General features: G+C 33.7%; 2 protein-coding genes across 4 annotated transcripts; both read left to right on the top strand.

The window, feature by feature from the left end:
* The first annotated feature begins 895 nt into the window (after positions 1-895).
* On the top strand, positions 896-8,861 carry LOC111700314 (D-glucuronyl C5-epimerase). The gene is made up of 11 exons (XM_023471185.1): positions 896-967; positions 1,026-1,226; positions 1,695-1,951; positions 2,580-2,671; positions 3,650-3,798; positions 4,074-4,297; positions 4,867-4,988; positions 5,729-6,023; positions 6,569-6,665; positions 7,456-7,550; positions 8,408-8,861. Exons 1-11 carry the CDS (start codon positions 896-898, stop codon positions 8,448-8,450), a joined length of 1,647 nt encoding a protein of 548 aa, XP_023326953.1. The 3' UTR covers positions 8,451-8,861.
* Positions 8,862-10,038: 1,177 nt separating this feature from the next.
* LOC111700315 (26S proteasome non-ATPase regulatory subunit 12) lies at positions 10,039-18,843 on the top strand. Of its 3 annotated transcripts, XM_023471186.1 has the most exons (15): positions 10,039-10,121; positions 10,403-10,456; positions 11,560-11,672; positions 12,326-12,389; positions 12,539-12,710; positions 13,282-13,427; positions 13,938-14,171; positions 14,574-14,626; positions 15,064-15,132; positions 15,781-15,927; positions 16,700-16,765; positions 17,137-17,209; positions 17,952-18,020; positions 18,222-18,317; positions 18,706-18,843. In XM_023471186.1, the coding sequence occupies exons 1-15, from the start codon at positions 10,059-10,061 to the stop codon at positions 18,751-18,753; spliced, it is 1,467 nt and encodes a 488-aa protein (XP_023326954.1). In that variant the 5' UTR covers positions 10,039-10,058; the 3' UTR covers positions 18,754-18,843. The 3 variants fall into 3 exon arrangements, with proteins under 3 accessions (XP_023326954.1, XP_023326955.1, XP_023326956.1); XM_023471187.1 differs by lacking the exons at positions 17,952-18,020; positions 18,222-18,317; positions 18,706-18,843 and adding an exon at positions 17,760-17,822; XM_023471188.1 differs by lacking the exons at positions 17,952-18,020; positions 18,222-18,317; positions 18,706-18,843 and adding an exon at positions 17,632-17,707.
* Positions 18,844-21,228: the final 2,385 nt, after the last annotated feature.

The following is a 21,228-nucleotide window of genomic DNA, read 5'->3' as shown; positions in this document are numbered from 1 at the left end:
CCATTGAAGCTTACACCACAATATTAAGAGGAAGTGTCTGATGACGAGTCCAATTAAAAAATTACATAAATAATTTAATAACACTTGTTATGTGAAAGTGTCTCTATGAGCGAATAGTTTACGTAGTCAAAAAAGGATTCAATATTTTTTCAAAAAAAAGAGGCNTAATCTCTCATTAGTTAACGTCGAGATTGATTTGTATGCGTGTTTCTAGTGGTATTAGAGCGGTATTAGCTAATACCGCTCTTAAGATACCGGACTCTTGACCCGGCCACAAGTCGACAATGAAATGTTTAAACGAACCTTTTCAAAATCAATCAACATAGAAGGAAATTGAAGACGATCTAACAAAACATATTTGGCAAAATTACGCATTCACCGGTGCGCATCAAGTGAGTTGCAACTTTTACAACACAAAATTGTTCTCGTCATTTAATACTATATAGAGGTACCATCAAACTAAAACTAAATATTAGTGATTTTATAAACTGAAGTGATATCTACATTCAATTTAATTTTTATAATTTGTAGATTACAATGGGATGAAGGATGAATAGACGGATTAGATACATTCTCATATTACTAACATTGTGTAAGTAATAATACTTCCTTCAATGAATTAAGGATTTAAGATAAAATTGTTGAATTGTTTCGCTTATAAATATATTCGTGTTCCTAACATATCAAATTCGTATCACACAATGCTTCTTTTGTGATTTGCTCATATTTGTGATATCCTCAGTCCTGGATGTGTGTCCTGTTAAATATAGTAAAAACTGTCGAAATCAATCAGCCTTTTTTTTAGAAATTTCTAAAAGTCAAATTATAATAACGGCATAGCAATCTTTGAATTAAGTATAAAGGGTCCGTCTTTATAAACAACAGTGGAGCCAGTATGCGGGATTCGAAACTTATTTATTATAGGTCGGGATGTCATTCTGCAAATTTTACGACTTGGCTTATTATGGTGTAGCAACCCCTCTCTTTGTTATTGCATCAAAACTAATTGATGTTATGATTATTAGGATGTTATTGTTCAGGATGTTAACCCTGCAATATCTGATCTACCCTGTTACTGGAATAGAGAGACCTCTAAGAGTGTTGGTCTCCAGTCTACCAGGAAACTATCTTGTCTCTGGAACGGAGTAGATGTTTATCTTCCGTTCAACTTCATCAAGAACTATTTTGAAATATTTGGCGCTTTCTCTTTAAACCATGGAGTTAAGGTTAGGTTTTAAAATATTTAATAAGTTTTAAAAGACTATTTCTGTAAAGTCTAAATATTAAGAGACTTCCTCCCGTCTTTTTTAGACGCAACATTAAGTTCAATCGGAAGTGAACGTATTTTTCTTTCGTCACTGCTACTTGTACAATGCGCATTACAAATAGACAAGAGACTCAGGGGTGTATGTTTTCTTGAAAATAATTTCCCACCCCCCATTGAAAATTGAAGGGAAAATTTGAAAATATACACCCCTACAGAGACATCAATGATAATAGATTATCATATTATATCGGTACTATCTCTCATTATAGTGTGCAGCTAATATTTTACGACAACTAAAACTAATTTCTAAATACTTTTTTCATATGCAACTTATAGTTCTTTTCGGTTTCTAATTTTACTATTATTATTGTTATAATTTTGTTTAAAAGAATTTTTTGAAATTAAATTTAAAATACTTAAATTTTAGGAGTTCGATGTTTCACATTCGAACTCTCGAGTTCTTACTCCCAGCTCCCGATACAACCCCAGGGAGGAGTTTATGCACTTTGCCTCCTTCGATGTCGAAGGACGGTCCCGTGTTCTCTGTGTATCTGCTGGTGAGGGGGTTCCTCTCTCCACCCAGTGGAATCCCCAGGGATATTTTTATCCTACTCAGATAGCACAGTTTGCTCTAGCTCACTACTCCGTTCATTCTCAAGCTCAGCACAGAGAAAATATTAAAAGGTAGAGAATAAAACAATGGTTAGGATCCATATCATGAAAGTTCGGCTCTTCATCCAGGCTTGGAACATTTCTTCAAGATTTACACATGTTTTCTTCTTTTTCATGCGTATTTTCAGAGATTTGCAAATTTTTGATAATCTCTCATTAGTTAACGTCGAGATTGATTTGTATGCGTGTTTCTAGCAGGTTTTAAATGACATTATATCCCTTGAATCCGGGTCCGTGGATCCGCAGTTGTTTGCGGATCCGGATCAAGGAAGCCAATATGATGTGGTGTTTATTTTCCTGAAAAAATTTTCCCCCAAAGAAGTAAGGTATGTTTTCACGAAGCGCCAAATTTTTTTTTACGCTTTTATTCGCAGAATAGGGAAAATAGATTATTTTTAGAAAGAACAATCGCAACTCTTAAGTCAACAAAATCATCCTCTATATGAGTTCCTGAGGATTAATCAACAATAAACAATAATAAATAACTTTTAGTGTAAAGCGTATGAATAAGGCTGAAAAAATCCAACTTGTCATTTTTCCCCCCGATCTTTAGAAATATACATCTCTGGTTCTATATCTACTTGGTATTTTCTTTGTAGAGGAAATCATATTCTTGAATAACTAAAGATAATATGTTTAGGTACACTATACAGCTGGAGCAAGAAGACACTGCGGCTAGAGTTAGAGACGAGGATACTAACTCCCTTGTTATACAGTTTAAGAATACTTTAGGTAATTTTACTCCTCTCTGATTCAGCGCCTAGGATACATCCATCAAGATATGGATTCGAGTCGTTTTGGTTGGTTTTGGTCTTACAAGTTTTACCAATTTAATGTTCAAGAAAAATGAGTTTAATGCGTATCTGATTCATTGAAAGAATGGGATTCGACCCAGCTCGTACACAATTTTGGAGGGTTGTTTTTTCCAGTGCTTAGGATCCATTTAATTTTGATCCGGATCCTGGATCCGCACTGGAAAAAAATGGATCCGGATCCAGGTCATTTCCTAAAGATTTACTGAATTTTTTCAACAAAAAATTATTTCCAAATTTTTTGTTTTATTTTTTTTCTCGCTTATTTTAATCCTAAAACCATTCAGAAATGAGGATATTTAGGAGTAAACATTTGTTTTTTGCAGTTTTTGGTGAATATTTTACCTCTTGGATCCGGATCTGTGGATCCGCATATTTTTGCGGATCCGGATCCAGGAAGCCAAAATCTTGCGGATCCAACGGATCCGGATCCTAAGCACTGGTTTTTTTCTTATAAGAAAACGAAAATTTCTAAATTTCTTCTTTTTGCTAATTTTTTGTTAGGAGAGTCTTGCATATTTCGCATTAGTTCACCTTTTTATTGCATATTTTGGTTCTTTTCCGAAATTTGTTTCTGGAACTGGATTTGGTAAGTTGGTAGCCCAATTATTGCAAATCTTAATCCCTAAGCACTGAATTGTTCATCTCTTATGATCAACTAGCTTGGGAACTCAGCTTTGCCTGGAAACTGAAGTATCTAGGAAAGTCAACCCACTCGAACTAAGAACCGTGGTACTACCAAGCTGCTCTCTAGCATGAATTTGAGGCAAATAGGTCAAGGGATTTATGAGTTATGATTGGACACACAGACTTAGAAACTACTTCAGATATGATAGAATAGCAATATAATGAAAACGATTGACGAATTCTCAAAATTATGATAATGTTTCTATTGTAGAGTTTGCGCTGAGTTCCCCCCACCTGGTGTTGAGTTTAGATCTGAAGATAAACTCTGATATTAAAACTTGGTTCAAGGTTCAACTACTAGCTGAGGAGGAGGGGGAGTTGTTTACACTTTTATACACACAATCAGGCATCTATATACAGGTAATGCACCCTTAGGGTCTTCTTCATTAATCATATATATGTTGAAGATATGAAACAAATAGTCAATATTCCACTTGGGAGTGTCGGGCAGTTTTGTGAAGCTGGACATCTTTTATATAGATTTTATGTTAATGATTTTCTTAAGAAAAATTAACGTTTTTCTGTGTTTCAGTTTAGTGGTTCTTTTTTAATTTTCAAATCGTTTAGTCTAAGCCTTCAAACTGAATATTAGGCTTCCTGGTTTTATTAATTGATTGACGCCCTAATTTGATTAGAGTGATGGTTCAGAGTTCCAGTTTGGGTTCGGGAACAAGGCCTCTGGTCGTTGGTTGAGATTGACCAGGGACCTGTTTACCGACCTCAAGAAGGGGCTCACACACTCCAACGACAAGAAGAAGGCTAAGAAGCTGAAGAGAACCAAGTTGAAGGTGATCTCCCTCAAGTTCTACGGATCTGGGAATGTTGCAAATATATCTCTAAGTGATGGAGAGGATTTAAGGTAAAATTAAAGTAAGAAAATAAGGTTTGTGCGTAGCAAAGATCTCGCTGAATTGTGGGGTAAAAAATAATGATCTATATATTATATAGGATAGTAAGTAAGTTTGGAAAAAATTTTCAGTTGATGTCCACCTTTTTCAGATTTTCCCATCGATCATCGAAAATAATCCCCCCCCCCTGTGGTGTGTACTATTAAGAATTGAGAAAAGCAAAGAGAGAAAAAACTATAAAATTTTAATTCGTGTTGAAATAATGAGAGGGTATTGTGTTTGTTTACAAATTTTATTTGACGTATTAGGACTAGGAACTATTTTTTCTTAGCAACAACAAAGATTGTAAGCAAAAGTCGATTTTTTTCAGGAAGTGAAATTACTAAGTTTCAATAAATCAGTTTTTGAACCCATAGTTTTGGGAAATTTTAGGGCAAGTAATAATGGTTCACTGATAAAGAAAACAGAAAGCAGTGTTGAGGGTCCATTTCATTTTGATGCGGATCCGGATCCTAAATCCGTCCTTTAAAATGATCCAGTAACCTTTTCTTTAAGATTTACTGACCTCTTCTGTGATCAGGATGTTCCTGGACGGAGCGAACTGGTTCCTGGAGAACCAGGATGAGAACGGAGGTTGGCCGAGTAATGTTATTTTTAACCAAGGACAGAAGAAGTATCCTAAAGCAGCAGAAATTCAACCAGGTAAAAAATGGCGCAATTTTTAGTAAAATGGTTGAAATTGCAAACAGGGGCGGATTTAGAAATTTTCTTCTTCCTAGGGGGTGCTCAGCACCCATATTGGGACTTCAAAACACCCTGAAACAATAGATAATGGGGTGGTTGAGCCTCCCCCCCCCCCTCAAATACGCCTCGGATTGAAAACCTCGTCCTAAAATCACGTTTTCAATAATATTGTTACATAAAGAGGGAGTAAAATGACTGCTGTAGGCAACAAGATAGGACAAATACGATATCTTTCTCATTGTTTCTCAGATATAAGTTTAATGAGTATCGTTGGATATCGGACATAGCACTCTTCCACTGTAAGGAAACTTAAAAATTAAGTCACAAGTCCCTTTAAACTGTCTCATGCGAAATTTTAACCCTCTCAAAGTCACTGTAAACTTAATCTCAATGGACCCTCCTCCGTTAAAGAGTGGCAATTCCGATTCACGAAAGTACCCTGGAAAGCTGAGTCCAATAGAGTATTAATTAGATATTCATGTATTTGTTCATTTAAAACTGATGCGTTTCAAAACAGAAACAAAAGAGAAATTGTCGGAATAAAACACGATTTAGGTTAGAAAACTACGTTATTATTCAGATTATTGTAAATCGGGTATGCTTCTCTTTTAAATGAAGGTTAGCTTGAAATTAAATCGTCAGTCCAATTAAGACAGAAAGTTTTAAAATGTAACGTTTGAATTATATTTTTGTTTAAGGTTGGTACGGAGCAATGTGTCAGGGTCAAGCTATTTCTGTTCTCAGTCGGGCATATCATGTGACCAGAGACCAGAAATACCTGACTGCAGCGGAGGCTGCCCTGGGGCCCTTCCAGAAACCCGTGGCGGAGGGCGGAGTAAAGACAGTGTTCCTTGACAGATATGACTGGTATGAGGAGTATCCGACCAATCCTTCCACCTTTATCCTGAACGGGTTCATGTACTCCCTCATTGGTCTCTACGATCTCCAGAATATCAGTCCTGATAATGTTATTGTTCAACTACTTTTTAAAAGGTTCATTTTTTAATTACAACCCTATCACCCCCCCCCCCCNATTTATTTTGTCCCAAGACGAAAATCCTGTGATATAAAATCGAGGGAGAACAAGAGTTTGAGTCGGAAAGGGAAATGATTTCACAAGAAAATGTATATCCCTGAAATCATTAAGTAACTTGGCTGTCTGAACTTCCAATGTGTTACATTTAGTTGAGTGGGATTTTACTGAAAACTAACGAAATGTTACTCTTTGATTCAGGGGTATATACTGTAATTTTTCATCCCTCTCCCCGGTTGGGGAGAGGGATGAGGGGAGAGGGACCTTTGGGGTGGGGGGATATGATATTTTTACTCCCCATGGGAAAGGGGAAAGGACATGAAATAAAAGAGGGAAATTTTTTTTGATATCCTAGTTTTCGTTCACTCTGGAAACTAAGCAAAACCTTTCCATCAAAGGTAATGTCATGTTGTCATGTTTTCCTCCTTTAAAAAGCTAGTTAGTTACTGTTTCATGACTGAAGTTTACGATCTATCTTTAAGCTCCTAATCTGTTTGTATTGTAGAGGAATGAGATCTTTGTTGGCCCTGTTACCATTTTATGATGCTGGTTCTGCAACATTCTACGATCTCAGACATTTCACCATGCAAACTGCACCCAAGGTTAGAAAAACTTAAGAATATATTAAAAGAAAACAGTCGTAATCTATATATTAATTTGGCCTGTTTGTTTGTTTGTTTGTTTGTCTGTCTGTTTGTATCCAATAAACGTCAAAACGGCTGAACCGATCGGGCCCGAATTTTTGTGGGACATCACGTGACCACAGGGAAGGTTTATGAATGATAAAAATTTAAAAAAATGTGTTTTAAAGGTTTATAATTTTGTAAAAAAATTTTCTTTGTTTTTAAATGTAAACAAAAAGAACATGTTCACAATTTAAATAGAAGATGGGCGCGAAGCGCCTTAAAAGCCTAGAAAGAAGGGCGCGAAGCGTCTTGAATTCCTAGTATGTATTATAAACCATAAATAAGATGTAACCATTAATAAGAATTCGTTTAATTTTTGAAGGTATCATCAACCTCCACCTCTCCCCCTCATAATCTGTTTTGACTTTAAGTACTTAAAGTAATTATTCTACTACTCATGAAATTAAACCGACCATTCACAGAATACTGCTATATATATAAAATTGTAATCTCTGTTTGTCTTGTTTTCTGTTTGTCCGATCATAACTCAGGAACCCCTGGACCGATTTTCCTAAAATTTTGATTGGGGAACTCGGGAGACCCACGGAAATGTGCTAAGCTTAGTTTTGATATTCTAAGTTGAGTAATGGCGAAAATTTAGTTTTTCAGTGAAATCGTTGAAGTGTGGGTAAACGTCGGGAGTAATTTTAAGTTACCTGGGCAGAGCTGGGTGCCCAAGATAATAAATATATATGTATATATTTAGATTGCTAGATGGGATTATCATACTACTCATATAAACCAACTACTACTACTGGCAACTATACAAAATAGTACGGTCCTTTCAGAAACTGCGGAAAGGTGAAATTTAAATTTTTATGTTTTTGGTTTTCTATGGACTTTGACGAGTGTCGACATATTCCAAGTGATCTTTTATTTAAAGAGTTCCATGCGTCATTTCTATCTAAAAATATTATTCTTTGTCCGTTGTGTTAATTCGCAAGTCGGTGTAGAGAAACTAATTTGAAAATAATCAAATTTTCAGAGAGATTAACACTGATATTTTATTGATGATTTGTGAATTGGAGAGGGTCACTAGAAATGTCGTCGAGAGTCCCTTTAAAACTCATTTTAGTTTTTGCATTTTGCTTTGCACCTTTGTCAACAGAGATCGGAACTTTTACCTTTGTCAACAGAGATCGGAACTTTTACCTTTGTCAACAGAGATCGGAACTTTTACCTTTGTCAGCACAGATCGGAACTTTTACCTTTGTCAGCACAGATCGGAATTTTTACCTTTGTCAGCACAGATCGGAACTTTTACCTTTGTAAGCACAGATCGGAACTTTTACCGTTGTCAGCACAGATCGGAACTTTTACCTTTGTCAGCACAGATCGGAAATTGTGTGTTAAGTATCATTTACCTTGAACGCTTGATCTCGATACCCAGTGATGGGCATTTTAAAATTTTATATTTTTCAAGAATCAAAGTTATTTCTGGAGAGCAGATGTCGAAAAATTATCCGCCGCTCTGCAAAAGATAGAGAATTGAGATGAATACTTGATTCCGGGATTTACAACAAAATAGTTCTGACTTCGTCTTCTTCTATAGTTTGTTTTATTATGTTTCTTTAAATCATTTGTTGACACATTTTTGTTCAATACAGGTTTATTAAGATAAAAAACTGGAAAAAAATAAATAAGATTGTGTTGTTTAGATGGCGAGGATATATGGTTGGAAAACGAGCTCCACACAACTAGCCAACTATCAACATTCCTAAGATGCATTGTCTGTTAGTATTTTTATCTTGAAGAAGACTCCTAATGTTTGGTATTTACTGTCACCCAAAAACAACTCCCAATGTTCCTCGCTGTCTGTGTAAGAACTCCTCTAATACTCCGCCTCCTTTAGGCTGACTCCCCGATGTCTTAGTAAACGCCTGAAAGACTGCTTCTTATGTTGATTATTATTAGTTTTCTACTGAATATGTATGAAAGACAATTCCAATTTTGTAAATGTTAATCAGAGTATAATCTAGTTCCTTCTTTAATCCTAAGGATTAAACCGCATTTAAGTATTTTTCTTCGTTCCTCTTTGTCTTCCACTGTATTCATTCTTCTAAGGTGAATAATACTTAATTTTTTATAATCCTGGCTCAACCTGCAGTATTTGATGCAGGGGTGTATATCTTTTTGAAAAAATAATCCCCCTCCACACCCTTTTAAAAGTCATTTTGGTTCCCTGGAAGTTATTTTGTTGGCGGGGAGAGCAAAAATAAGGGGGAAAAGATTTGGGTTAAACGTATCATTAAGGGTAATAAAACTTTCTTGTTAAATTTTTCATTTTCCCCCAGACCTACAAAAATATACACCCCTGATATGATGTTTTGTGAATAAGTTTTATTATTCACTTTCTTGTAAACAAATCCTAGACTCTTAGAGAGGATATAATTTTAGTCCAATAAACAATGGGTCATTGACGGTTGTCAGCTGAATAAAATCTTTAAAAGAGATTGTTACCCTATTTGAAATTCCACCAAAATACTTAATTTTGATGATCAAATTTTTTGTCAAAATAATCAGTCATGAGATTGTTTTCTCTATGAATTTCTAAAAAGATGTAGTTTTAGATAGGTGAACAATTCCTTTAAGAGTTTGAGATCTGACAACCTACTCACAGGATTAATAAACCTGTCGCCCCTTGTCTAATGGATGTTAAACTTGCAAAATCTAGAATATATCCTGCATTTTTATATAACTTTATAAAACTAGAAACTAATATGGTCTTCCTGTTAAATCTTTTAAAATACTTCCAATTGTTACTTAATTTAACATGTTAATATATTGACAAGTAGATAGTTAAGTTTTGTAATAGTGCTTTTAATTGCAAAACTGGTTTAAATAGTTGAGCTTCGGTTTATAGTCATCACTGTTTTATGCAATCTGACCGCACATTGTAGCCAAGCCATTAGAGCCATGTTATTATTAGTCATTTTTCAACTAAGGAAGATGAAAAGGAAATTCCATACCTTTGTTTACATATAAGTGTACTGCAGTTACTTGGAGTAATAAAAACAAACTAATTGCTGCTAGTAAGGTTGAGGTTTGTTTTAATTCCTCCCAGAAAATGTAATACAATTTTTAAGTATTTTATTTGGTGTATTCTCCTAGCCTAGCTTGAACGGTTCTTTATATTATTGTTGTGCTGTTTCTAGACCCATTCTCTATTACTACTGGTTATTATATGTACAGCAAAGCTGTGCATAGGTACAGCACTTCTGTTCAGATACAACTTAACAATTTTAAAGTCTTGTCCCTAGCTAAAGAAATATATATAAACTGTTATCTGTTTCAGAATAAAGAATAAAGATGACTGCTAGCCAGGAGAAAACCAGCTCTAGCCCGAAGAAGAAGCAGGATGATAAAACCAGGGTATGTTTTTCTACTCTAATCCTATTCACTTTTTTACCCTTCTTTCTCTCATCTTTAATTTGGCCTTTTTCTGGGGGTTCCATGTCGGGTTCCTTTTTCAGATCTATTATTATTATTATCTACCATTTGTTTTACTCATTTTCTATTTACTCTGTCTTAATTTTTCACTTGTTTACTCTTACTTGTTTTATTTACCGTATTTTTAGTCATAATCTTTTTTAAACTCGTTTTTTACTCACATCTTCTATTCTATTAGAGTGNCAAAAATTATTTTGTTTCAGGAGGAGAAGATCAATGAGATTATTGCGGATGGAGGAACCATCGTTAAGATGGAGGTAAAACGAACTTTTAAAAGTTATTCGCCATTTTGAAAATGTTGCTGGATTGAGTTTTTGGAAAGCATTTTCTTTCTGAAAAAATCAGTGTGTATCTGAACCTCCCAGGGGAAGGGTGTCAGCAGAGCTTTCTTAGCCTTTTGAGAGAAAGGGCGCTATGTACGTTGTACTTGTATAGTAAGCTAGTTATCAAGGACACTTCTCTCCACAACTGAGTTGAAAGCTTGACTAATCCCAGACAAGATATAGGATTTAACATTGAAAGCAGGAATACAGAAACTTAAATAAGGGATGTAGTACACGCTGATGTCGGTTTAAGGGGGACATGACTGTTTGACAACAGTAACATTCATAGCTCTCTGTGACCCACGTACTCCTAAGGGAGGCTGAGGGTTACCGGGAGGGGTGGTTTCCTGGTAACATTCGTGTTATTGGGATGTCATAATAGATAGATAGATAGCTTTGTCTAAGTATTAGTAAAATATTCTTGTTTGATTTTAGCTAAAAATTGATTTTTGTAAATGTTCACACTTTATGATAGAAAACCGAGAATATTTTCCTTATTGGTCTGAGAAAAATGTTGTTTTAAAGGTTATCTTACTTACTTGTTTACTTGTGTGGTGGTTTGCAGGAGACCTCTAGGTCCATGGTGCAAACGTCTTTGGTGTCCTCTGGAAACTGCGTGACTTTTCGATAAGTTATTCATCTAGATGCTTCGTAACACAGTTCCTAATAGCATAGAAAGACAGTTTAAATGACTAATTCCTCCAATTTAGTCTTAAAAATGAAGACATTCCTGGACTCCTTGACTTCAATTGGTAAGCTATTCCAAAGGGAAACCACTCTGATAGAAAAGAAATTCCGTCTAATATCTGTCTTAAATCTTGTTGCGATCAGGTTCTTATTGTAGGAAGTATTTCTGGTCAGTCTAGTGTGCTGGTTATCAACAGTACGAAACCAAATTGACGGGTTGACTTTATCAAAGCCGTTAAGAATCTTGAAGGTTTGCACTAAATCATAGCGTTTCCTACGGATCTCAAGGGTTGTAAGACCAAGTAGTCCCTTTAACTACAAGAACATGTTTTGACGATGTGTTTGTTCAGGTTGATTACTCCGCTACTTGTGATGAGAAGCTTCCTATTGCTGAGTCTCTAGCTGACTCAGGAAAGCTTAATGAAGCTCTTGATATGCTTCTTGCTCTAGAGAAACAAACCAGGTAGTTTTTGTAAGGTTAGCGCCTGGGATTACCTACTCTGGCCTAATCCGAAATTAACTATGAATTCCAGAGTCTCAGATTGAACAGGGTTTAGGAACACTGGCCTATTACCAGGATGATGGACTTGGGATTCCACATTGGGGATCTTTAACGATTATTATACAATAATAAGAATTGACACCTTGTGGTTCATTTTTTTATACGTTTGTTTGTTTTACAAGTGTCTTGATGTATTTGCTGATAAAATTGCCACTTATTCATTGGTTTTCATTAATAAATTGCCTCTTTACTTGCCTGTTACCTTGTTGCCTTCGTTGCCGTAGATTTTATCTTATTTAATGTAAAGCATAAACAAAAACAAAACTGCTATATTAATTGATCTTAGTTGTTGATTGCCTGATCTTTTAGTAGCTTTGTGATGGATTGATATAATATAATGGATTGTCGATTTATTGATAGAACTTGTTGATTTTAATTATATTTTTGAAATCTTATAATGCTTCTTTGTTAAAACATATCGCACTGAAATAAACATTTAAATCATAATAAAGATTTTGTTGTGGCTTACTGATTGATTGGTTTATCTTGTGGTGGCTGATTGATGGATTGATCTTGCTGTGACTTGTTGATAGATTGATTGATTGTGTTTATAGAACTGGTTCTGATACTCACAGCTCAGGACGAATTCTGGTTCTTATCGTTAAGCTCTGTGCTAAGGTATTTTATTTAGAAAATGAAAACATTAGAACAAATATGACCAACATTTATTCATTGACTCATTAATTCATTCATCCTTTCACTCATTCATCCTTTCACTCATCCTTCCTTTCTGTCATAGGTTCACTCATTCATTGATTGATTGTTAGGCTGGAGAATGGAATATGCTGAATGAGAAGATCCTGGAGCTGACTAAGAAAAGGTCCCAGCTCAAGATGGCTGTGGCTAAGATGGTTGGAGAGTGCTGCACTTTCCTTGACTCTACTCCTGATAAACCTACTCTACTTAAACTCATTGATACTCTCAGAACCGTTACAACAGGTCAGTTACAACAACAGGAGCACGTAAAGTGAGTGTTTGCAAATAAACGGAAGGGGGTACAAAATGAACCCGAATTAAATTTCATAATAATAGCCGCCTCCAAAAATTTCAGTTTTTTAGCCGATGTTACGTCCTGGGTACCCATGGGCTCCCTCAAAAAATGTCAGCCAATTTTGTCCAGCCTTTTTTAGCCAGCTTTAACTAACATTTAAAAAAATATATATACATACAAATATTTATGAGCACAGAGCTTTATTATACAGATGATCATTTGTATTTAACAATACACAATCCTAGGTTTCTAAAATCAATAATTATTTATTGCAATTTTTCTTTGAACGTGACTTACGGGATTTATGTAACCGAGCTAAGGGAGGGAATTAACACAATTAATATCATCTTAAGATAGAAAAACGACAATATCTCCCTCATTGTTACTTTGACAAAGATTTGAAGAGAGAAACGACGATATTTCTCTCATGTTGTAACTCGGACCAAGATTTATAGGATATCTATAAAATAAAAAGTCGCTTGGAAGTTGTAAGTTGTAATTATCATGTTTATTGTTTAGGTAAGATCTATGTTGAGAATGAGCGTGCTAGGTTGACCCACAGGTTAGCTAAGATCAAGGAGGAGGAAGGGGAGAACCAAGAAGCTACTAAACTGATGCAGGATCTTCAAGTAGAAACATACGGTTCCATGGAGAGGAGGGAGAAGGTAATCATCATTCAGAGTTGATTTTTTTAAAAATCACACACTTTTTATACGGGGAAGGAAGATTGATATTTATTTCTTGTATTAAACTTTCTTGTCATCTTTACTAAAATATTGGTTTTTTTAACGATCAATGTCTTCTATTTTCAGGCTTTAATATTATACGTCTGAATATTATTTGTAGTCATTTTTTCTTAAAAAGCACATTGTTAAAAAGATATATTAGAATGTATAATTTACGAAACTAAGAATTATCTCAGTTTAGACTATGACCAAAGAGAATAGAATATATTATAATTTGGTTTTCTTTTAATATTAATTTTAGATTTTCTATAAAATTATGTTCCAGGGCCCAAAAGGTTATATAGCACAAATATGTGAAGTACAAGTGAAATATACAAAAAAAACAAGTTTTTAAAACTAATTCTTTCATTTTCTTTTACATTCTAATCAAATGTTATGATAAATATTATTTTGAACAAATATTAGTTTAATATATTTATTTTGCTCCAGGTTGAATTGATCCTGGAGCAGATGCGTCTGTGCCTGTTGACCCACGACTACATCAGATGCCAGATCATCTCCAAGAAGATCTCCATCAGGTTCTTCGAGGACGGGAAGCAGGACGAGCTGAAGCTGAAGTTCTACCAGTATATGATAGAACAGAGTTTACATGATCAGGATTATCTTGGAATATGTAAACATTACAGAGCTGTTTACAATACTGGATCCATACAGGCGGATGAGGTAACAGGACACAAATTTAAACTTTTGGAAAAATTCACCCACCCACCCCTCAAAAAAAAAATCAAAACAACGTAAAAAAAAGAATTGTACTGTTTAATTTGTAAGAAACTTATCTTTCAAGTTGATCTCGAGGGTGAAGTTGTTTCTTGTTATTTATTAAATGTAATTATGAAAAGGAATCCGGGAAATGTAATGGGGAAATGTTTAAGAGACTTGAATCAAAGTGGTTAAAGAAAGTAAACAATGAACATGCACATAAAGAACATTATATCATATCTGTTCGGTTCCATAGTAGTAAACCTATCGTGTAAGAATTCCCATTATTACACGGTTCAGGAGGAATGCAGTTCTGATGATAATTGATGATCTTTCATATTCTTCCTAAAGTTTTCTTATTTTCAGGAGAAGAAGCTGACCGCTATGAAGAATGTTGTCCTCTACGTTGTACTTGCCAAGTAGGTTTTATTAATGAGATGATAGATTTCAGATTTTTTTTTTTTGACAAGTTCGTTCATAGTCTTATATTATATGAATTTTCTATTCTGGTAAATTATGAATATTTGAGCATTTATTTTATTATTATTATCAAAATAAGCCATATTAGTTAAAGAAAGAAACATTTCAAGGTTTTTATATCTACAATATAGATAAAGTAGTAATTTTTGTATTTGTGTATTCCGTCGATTTTAACTCCGGAAACCTTGTAGTAATTAGCCACAAATTTTGATTGGGAAACTGGGTAGAACCACGGAAATGTTCTTCGCTTTATTTAAAAGTTCAAAATTGAGTAGGCTGACTTTAGAAAGGAAATCTTTGTTTCCAGGCAAAAAGCTCGGTCCCAAAAAAGTTTTTATAAATTTCTTGTCTTATTCTTATTTTTTTCATATCCTAGGTATGATAATGAGCAGAGTGATCTTATTCACAGGATTGAAAAGGAGAAAATTCTTCAAGATTTGCCCAGGTATGGTCTTAACAACTTCATTAAATATGAAGCCACAGCGAGGCACCCGGAGGTGCAGAGGGACTTGATTCTACAATAACTACATGCCTAAATCACATCGATATGCTTTGATTCTTTTTATCAAAAAATCAAAGCGATTTCCCGTGGCGTGACGTGTGAATTTATTAAACTGAAACGAGGCAGCAAATAGTCAGGATTTATCTTTCCAAGTATTGAAAAAAAATATTTATCCTCATTGTGAATTAGGTCTTACGGTTTAAGAGGTACCTGCTTGAAACTTCTACTGGATAGTGATATAACGTCAACAGTTCCTTTACATAACCTTTTCAAACTTAGGATCCGGCAAAACATCAATCAAAAACTGCGAAAAAAACACTTTTTACTCTTGAAATTCAATTCTAAACTGTTAAATAGAGATTTTCAAAACTTTGCTTATCGCTGAATGTTTCATTAATGCTTAATTAAAATAAGTGAAAAAAAGAAGAAAATTAATTTGAAAATTTGTCTTTTGTTTAAAAAATCAGAAAATCTTATAGAAATTTTGATGACCTGGATCTGAATCTGGATCCATTTTTTCCATTGTGGATCCGGATTAGCATCAAACCTTTTCAAATTTGTAGAACCGGTTTTAATTTTGTTATTGTTCAGGTATAAGCAGGTTGTTGAGAGGTTTACAACCATGGAGCTGATAAACCAGGCGGGGTTCTGCCAGCAGTTTGAGAAGGAGCTCAGGGACGGGGTGGAGGGAAACCAACCTACCGGAGTATTCCCCAGGAATGAGGAGGGAGATGCTAGGTATGAAGGTTTAACACGACAATGTAATCATAGATTATCGATTGATTTTCATAATTACAGTAATGTGTTATTAAACGTATTTAACAAATCAGCCCCCCCCCCCAAAAAAAAAAATCGGAAACTGTTTTGAAAAATACCTTTTCAACGTTCCTGGAAGTTAAAATTAACCACTGAAAATTGCAATAAAAAGTTGATCATCTATATATAAATTTCGCTTGTCTGTTTGTTCGTTTGTAACCAATAACGTCAAAACGGCAGAACCGATCGGGCCCAAATTCTTTGTGGGACATCACGTGACCACAGAAGGTTTATGAATGATAAAAATTTTTAAAAATGTGTTTTAAAGTTTTTTAATTTTGTAAAAACATTTAAATTCTTGAAAATCCGCGATTTTTTTTTTGTTTTAAAATGTAAACAAAAAGAACATGTTTACAATTTAAATAGAAGATGGGCGCGAAGCGCCCTAAAAGCCTAGTAAAGCCTAGCACATGAAGTAACTTGAGTAAAAGATGAGTCGGAAGAAATTTTCCTAGAGAACCGATTTGATAAACTAATAGTTTGACCGAGATTATCTGTATTAAATTGTACTTTACTGCATTACGTTGTACTTGTATGTATTCAATTGTACTGTACTGTATTATATTGTACTAAGATGTATTAAATTGTATTAAAATGTACAAAAGTGTACCGTAATTTTTCAAATTGTGCGGCACTGAATCAGATTGTGCTCAACGTTACACTGATTTAAATTAAAGTGTTCTGAATATTCCAGATGGAAGGATCTGTTCTCTAGAATTGTGGAACATAACATTAGGATCATGGCTAAATATTACACCAGGTATAAAAAGTAAATTATACCCTGAAAAAAAATTAAACTAATTTTGTCTCAAAATAACCGATTTTTGTGAATTGGCCTGTTTTTAAACTACTTTTTTAATTTCAAAATCACCACAGTAACAATGTAAGGAATAATAATTGTCCTAAGTAACATTATTTAAAAAGTGAATATTTATTTCAGCCGACAACCTTATTTTGAAGTATTTTCTTGTTTTCATATTTAGTTTGATGGATCATATCGTTACAACCGAAGAGAGTTCACCCGGGCCGAAATATATTTTCAAAAAATGTGGAACTAACAAATACTTTTTTCCTCAAGTATTAGATTTGAATCATACACAACGTCAAATTTTTATTTTCTAAATTGTTTAGAATAAGTTTAAGCAGGATGGCTGAACTTCTGGCACTGCCTGAAAGCAAGGCCGAGGATTGTTTATCTGACATGGTAAATATTACTTTAAATCAGAATTTTTATCTATGCATAAATTTTATTTTTAAAATTATGTTTAATTGGCTTGTCTGTTTTTTTGGTTTTTTGTTTCCAATAAACGTTAAAAGTGACAAAGCGAGTTAATCGAATCTGTCGAAAATTGAAATATCTTGCCTCAAAAAAATAGATATAATTCTTTTGAAAACCCTTCAATGAAATCAAAAAAAATTCTTTGAATATTTTTTTTTTGTTGAATCAAATCAAATAGATTCTAGTACAATAGATGGCAACGTAGAATTTGTACACTCTCAGTACAGTGGTGCTGTATCTGCTAAGACGGATAGACTGTATTATTGAATAGTTTATAATCTAGGTAGTGTCTGGTGCTGTATCCACTAAGACGGATAGACTTTATTATTGAATAGTTTATTATCTAGGTAGTGTCTGGTGCTGTATCTGTTAAGACGGATAGACTGTATTATTGAATAGTTTATTATCCAGGTAGTGTCTGGTGATGTATCTGCTAGGACGGATAGACTGTATTATTGAATAGTTTATTATCTAGGTAGTGTCTGGTGCTGTATCTGCTAAGACGGATAGACAGTATTGTTGAATAGTTTATTATCTAGGTAGTGTCTGGTGCTGTATCTGCTAGGACGGATAGACTGTATTATTGAATAGTTTATTATCTAGGTAGTGTCTGGTGCTGTATCTGCTAAGACGGATAGACTGTATTATTGAATAGTTTATTATCTAGGTAGTGTCTGGTGCTGTATCTGCTAAGACGGATAGGCTGGAGGGAATTATTGACTTCAGCCAACAAACGGTATTTTCTTGCTTTCTAAATAAAAATCGGTGCTCGTATTTAATGAATCGAAATAAATCGCTGAACTACCAACAGTAACAGTTTAAGCTTTTAACCGTTGCACTCCAAGATACATTTTTTCCTTATCAACCGTATTTTGCGGTGTTAAATCCGAATCAAACTACTTCTCTTGTTCCTAAAATCTGACTTGTGTATAATAAGGACCCCCTGGAGAACCTGAATGAATGGAGTTCTAACACAAACAAACTGATGGAACTCGTCATGAAGACAACACATCTCATCAACAAGGAGGAAATGGTAAGGGAGAATATGTCTAGCTAGGGTCAATGAAATCAACCTTGAACGCAATCCAAAGTAGAAGTGGGACGGGAAATCAACCATGTAAAGAAAGTACGAAAAATTCATAGTGCAGAAATAGAATGCATCTTGTATTTTTCTGTTCATTTAAAAAGTCTGGATTAAATCCCAAATTTGTTAGATTTTTTTTGACATATTTAACCTATATTTATATTTTTCCACAAAAATACATTAATTTATTTTTAAAGAATTAGGAGAAGCTCAAATTCAGTAATAGCTATTGAAAATTAAGGACCAAATAATCTAGAAATATAGATCAATGGGGTCTGGTGAGAGGGGGTGTTAGGAATTATTATATAAATTATATAAATTTTTATTTTTTTTTCAGGTGAATAAGCATCTACTGTCAGGAGGAGGAGCTGTTCAGGCTGAGTAAAATAATTCAAACAATTGTGGAATATTCAATACTAATGTAATTTTATGAACAAATTTCCTAGTGGACAATAAATAAAAAACCCATCTGAAACTTTAGTTTTAGCCAAAAACATGTTAAAAATTATATGAATGTCTTAAAAAATTAGGAAATGGTAATGGACCAAACTTCTGTAAAATTAAAAAAGAAGATTTTAGTTCCACATTTATTGAAAATATATTTCGGTCTGGGTTGACCCTCGTCAGTTCGAATGATAATAACCATCAAAATCGATTAAAAACAAATTTTTAAAAATTGTTAATAACCACAAGAAAATAAACAAACAAAGATTTAGAATAGAAAAAAATGGGCTGTCAAATGGACATAAGGGAAAAGAACTCAGATTATGAGATGGAAAAAAGATAATTTGCAAATATTCACTTGATAAAAAAAAAGTTAATTTCATGTAGAGGAGACCGGACATACAGAGTCTCAAAAACATGAAGATCGTCATTAATCTTTGAAACAATTTATTCCCAATTCTGACAAAATTTAAAGTAAAACGCTAGAGTTAATTGCAAAAATGTCTATTTTTATGCTTACTTCCAGTAATATTTACAGCACAAAATATGTAGCACACATTTTGGAAACGCTAAGACGACCTTCAAGTTTATTGGGTCACTTTGTACCTTGAAATTTAGTCGTTAAGTTCATTTAAGTAAGGAATACCTCAGAAATTAACGACCGTTTATTAAAAAAAACAATAATATAAGAAACGATCGCTTATCGTTTTTCTGAAAACAAGTGGGTCGTTTTAAAAATTATCGGTTTTTTTTGAGAAAATTAAACTATCGTTTTTGAAAATGATCGTTTAACGAAACAAAAAACGATCGTTATCAAAAGCGATTAACAAGCCTACCTACGCCTAAACCTAAACCTTCAGTTACACCTACACCTACATCAAAGAAAGGACCTTGTCCAAAGGGACAATCTAAACCTAAAAAATAAATGTTTTAAATAAAAATAGTTCATTTATAAATTTTGGTTGTACTGAAGAGGTTTAACTATAACTACAAAGATGATGCAAATTCTAAAAATTAGGTTATTCCACTTTAAATTAGTTTTAATTTGTAAATTATGAGCACGATTTTTTTTGTGATTTCGAAGAGTCAAAAAAGATAGTCAAATTCTAACATCTCAAATATTTTGTATGTTTAAATTTGCCCTTTGGTTTACCAATTCGCAACTTCAGAACGGGTATATAGTTTACATGAATAATCGAATTCCAACCGTTGCCATAATTTACAAATATTTGTGTTATACTTAGCTTTTAGGGCGATTCCCGCCAATCTTCCCTTTCCTCTTATTTGTTGCTCTATCTGTGAGCATTAAAAAAAAAAACGCGCATTTGAAATCTTTTTTTAATGGATATTCAAATTTGATGAAAATTGAAACTTTAAGGAAAAATGGGTCCAATTGGTTCAGCCGTTTTGACGTTTATTTGATACACACAAGCAGAGAAGCAAAGTATATATAAGAGAAGATACAGGGTGTCCAATAAACATGGGAAATAAGTGCGGACTTGAAATTAATATCTGGTTTCTGATATCTACTGCATGAGGAGAGAACTAAATGTATTGAGCTTTAAATAAAGTGGGAATCCATTCCTGACAAAGTTATAAAGACAATTTTGATTTATTAGGTCAAATTAAATCCGTACAAATGTCAAATAACGGCGCCAGTTTTTAAATGTTTTTAAAAAAATTATATACCACATGCTTCAAAACTTTTGCTAAAACTGGAATATATTGTGTTAATGATTAAATGTCACAGTGACTGAGAGTACAGACAAGTTACTTAATTCTTGTGTATATTGAGACACCCTAGACTGTGGACAAGGAAAGGGGTAAAGTATTTGTAACGCTTTAAATCTAAGAGAAACAATCATAGTTTATTAAATACAAGATTTACTTAATATGTGAAATCATATTATCACAATATTTTACCAATTATGCATTGTTTTGTTTTCATGGCATCGAAAGAAATTTTATAATGCTGTATTCTAACACTACTAAAATTAGAATGCCAGAAACATTAGTTTCTTTATTGGTAACTTAAATTGGTATCTTTAAAGCTAGTATCTAGTATCTAGTATCTAGTATCTAGCATCTAGCATCTAGCATCTAGTATCTAGTACCTAGTATCTAGTATCTAGCATCTAGTATCTAGTATCTAGTATCTAGTATCTACTACCTAGTACCTAGTATCTAGTATCTAGCATCTAGCATCTAGCATCTAGTATCCAGTATCTAGTATCTAGTATCTAGTATCTAGTATCTAGTATCTATAATCTATAAGTATCTAGTATCTATGTATCTATGTATCTAGCATCTAATATCTAATATCTAGTATCTATGTATCTATGTATCTATGTATCCATTATCTAGTATCCAGTATCTAGTATCTAGTATCTAGTATCTATGTATCTATGTATCTATG

Source organism: Eurytemora carolleeae, unplaced genomic scaffold (genome assembly GCF_000591075.1).
Source record: "Eurytemora carolleeae unplaced genomic scaffold, Eaff_2.0 scaffold395, whole genome shotgun sequence".
NCBI classification, from domain to species: Eukaryota; Metazoa; Arthropoda; class Copepoda; order Calanoida; family Temoridae; genus Eurytemora; species Eurytemora carolleeae.
Note: the sequence above shows the minus strand (reverse complement) of the source record. Positions and strands in the feature narration are given on the sequence as shown.

What these genes read in the sequence shown, in the direction of transcription:
- LOC111700314 (XM_023471185.1), top strand. Translation starts at nt 896, where the DNA reads ATGCGGGATTCGAAACTTATTTATTATAGGTCGGGATGTCATTCTGCA. An exon ending in TTACGACTTGGCTTATTATG is followed by an intron (nt 968 to 1,025) that starts GTGTAGCAACCC and finishes TATGATTATTAG; the next exon opens with GATGTTATTGTTCAGGATGT. An exon ending in GTTCAACTACTTTTTAAAAG is followed by an intron (nt 6,024 to 6,568) that starts GTTCATTTTTTA and finishes TTTGTATTGTAG; the next exon opens with AGGAATGAGATCTTTGTTGG.
- LOC111700315 (XM_023471186.1), top strand. Translation starts at nt 10,059, where the DNA reads ATGACTGCTAGCCAGGAGAAAACCAGCTCTAGCCCGAAGAAGAAGCAG. An exon ending in AGGATTGTTTATCTGACATG is followed by an intron (nt 17,210 to 17,951) that starts GTAAATATTACT and finishes TTTATTATCTAG; the next exon opens with GTAGTGTCTGGTGCTGTATC. An exon ending in TCATCAACAAGGAGGAAATG is followed by an intron (nt 18,318 to 18,705) that starts GTAAGGGAGAAT and finishes TTTTTTTTTCAG; the next exon opens with GTGAATAAGCATCTACTGTC.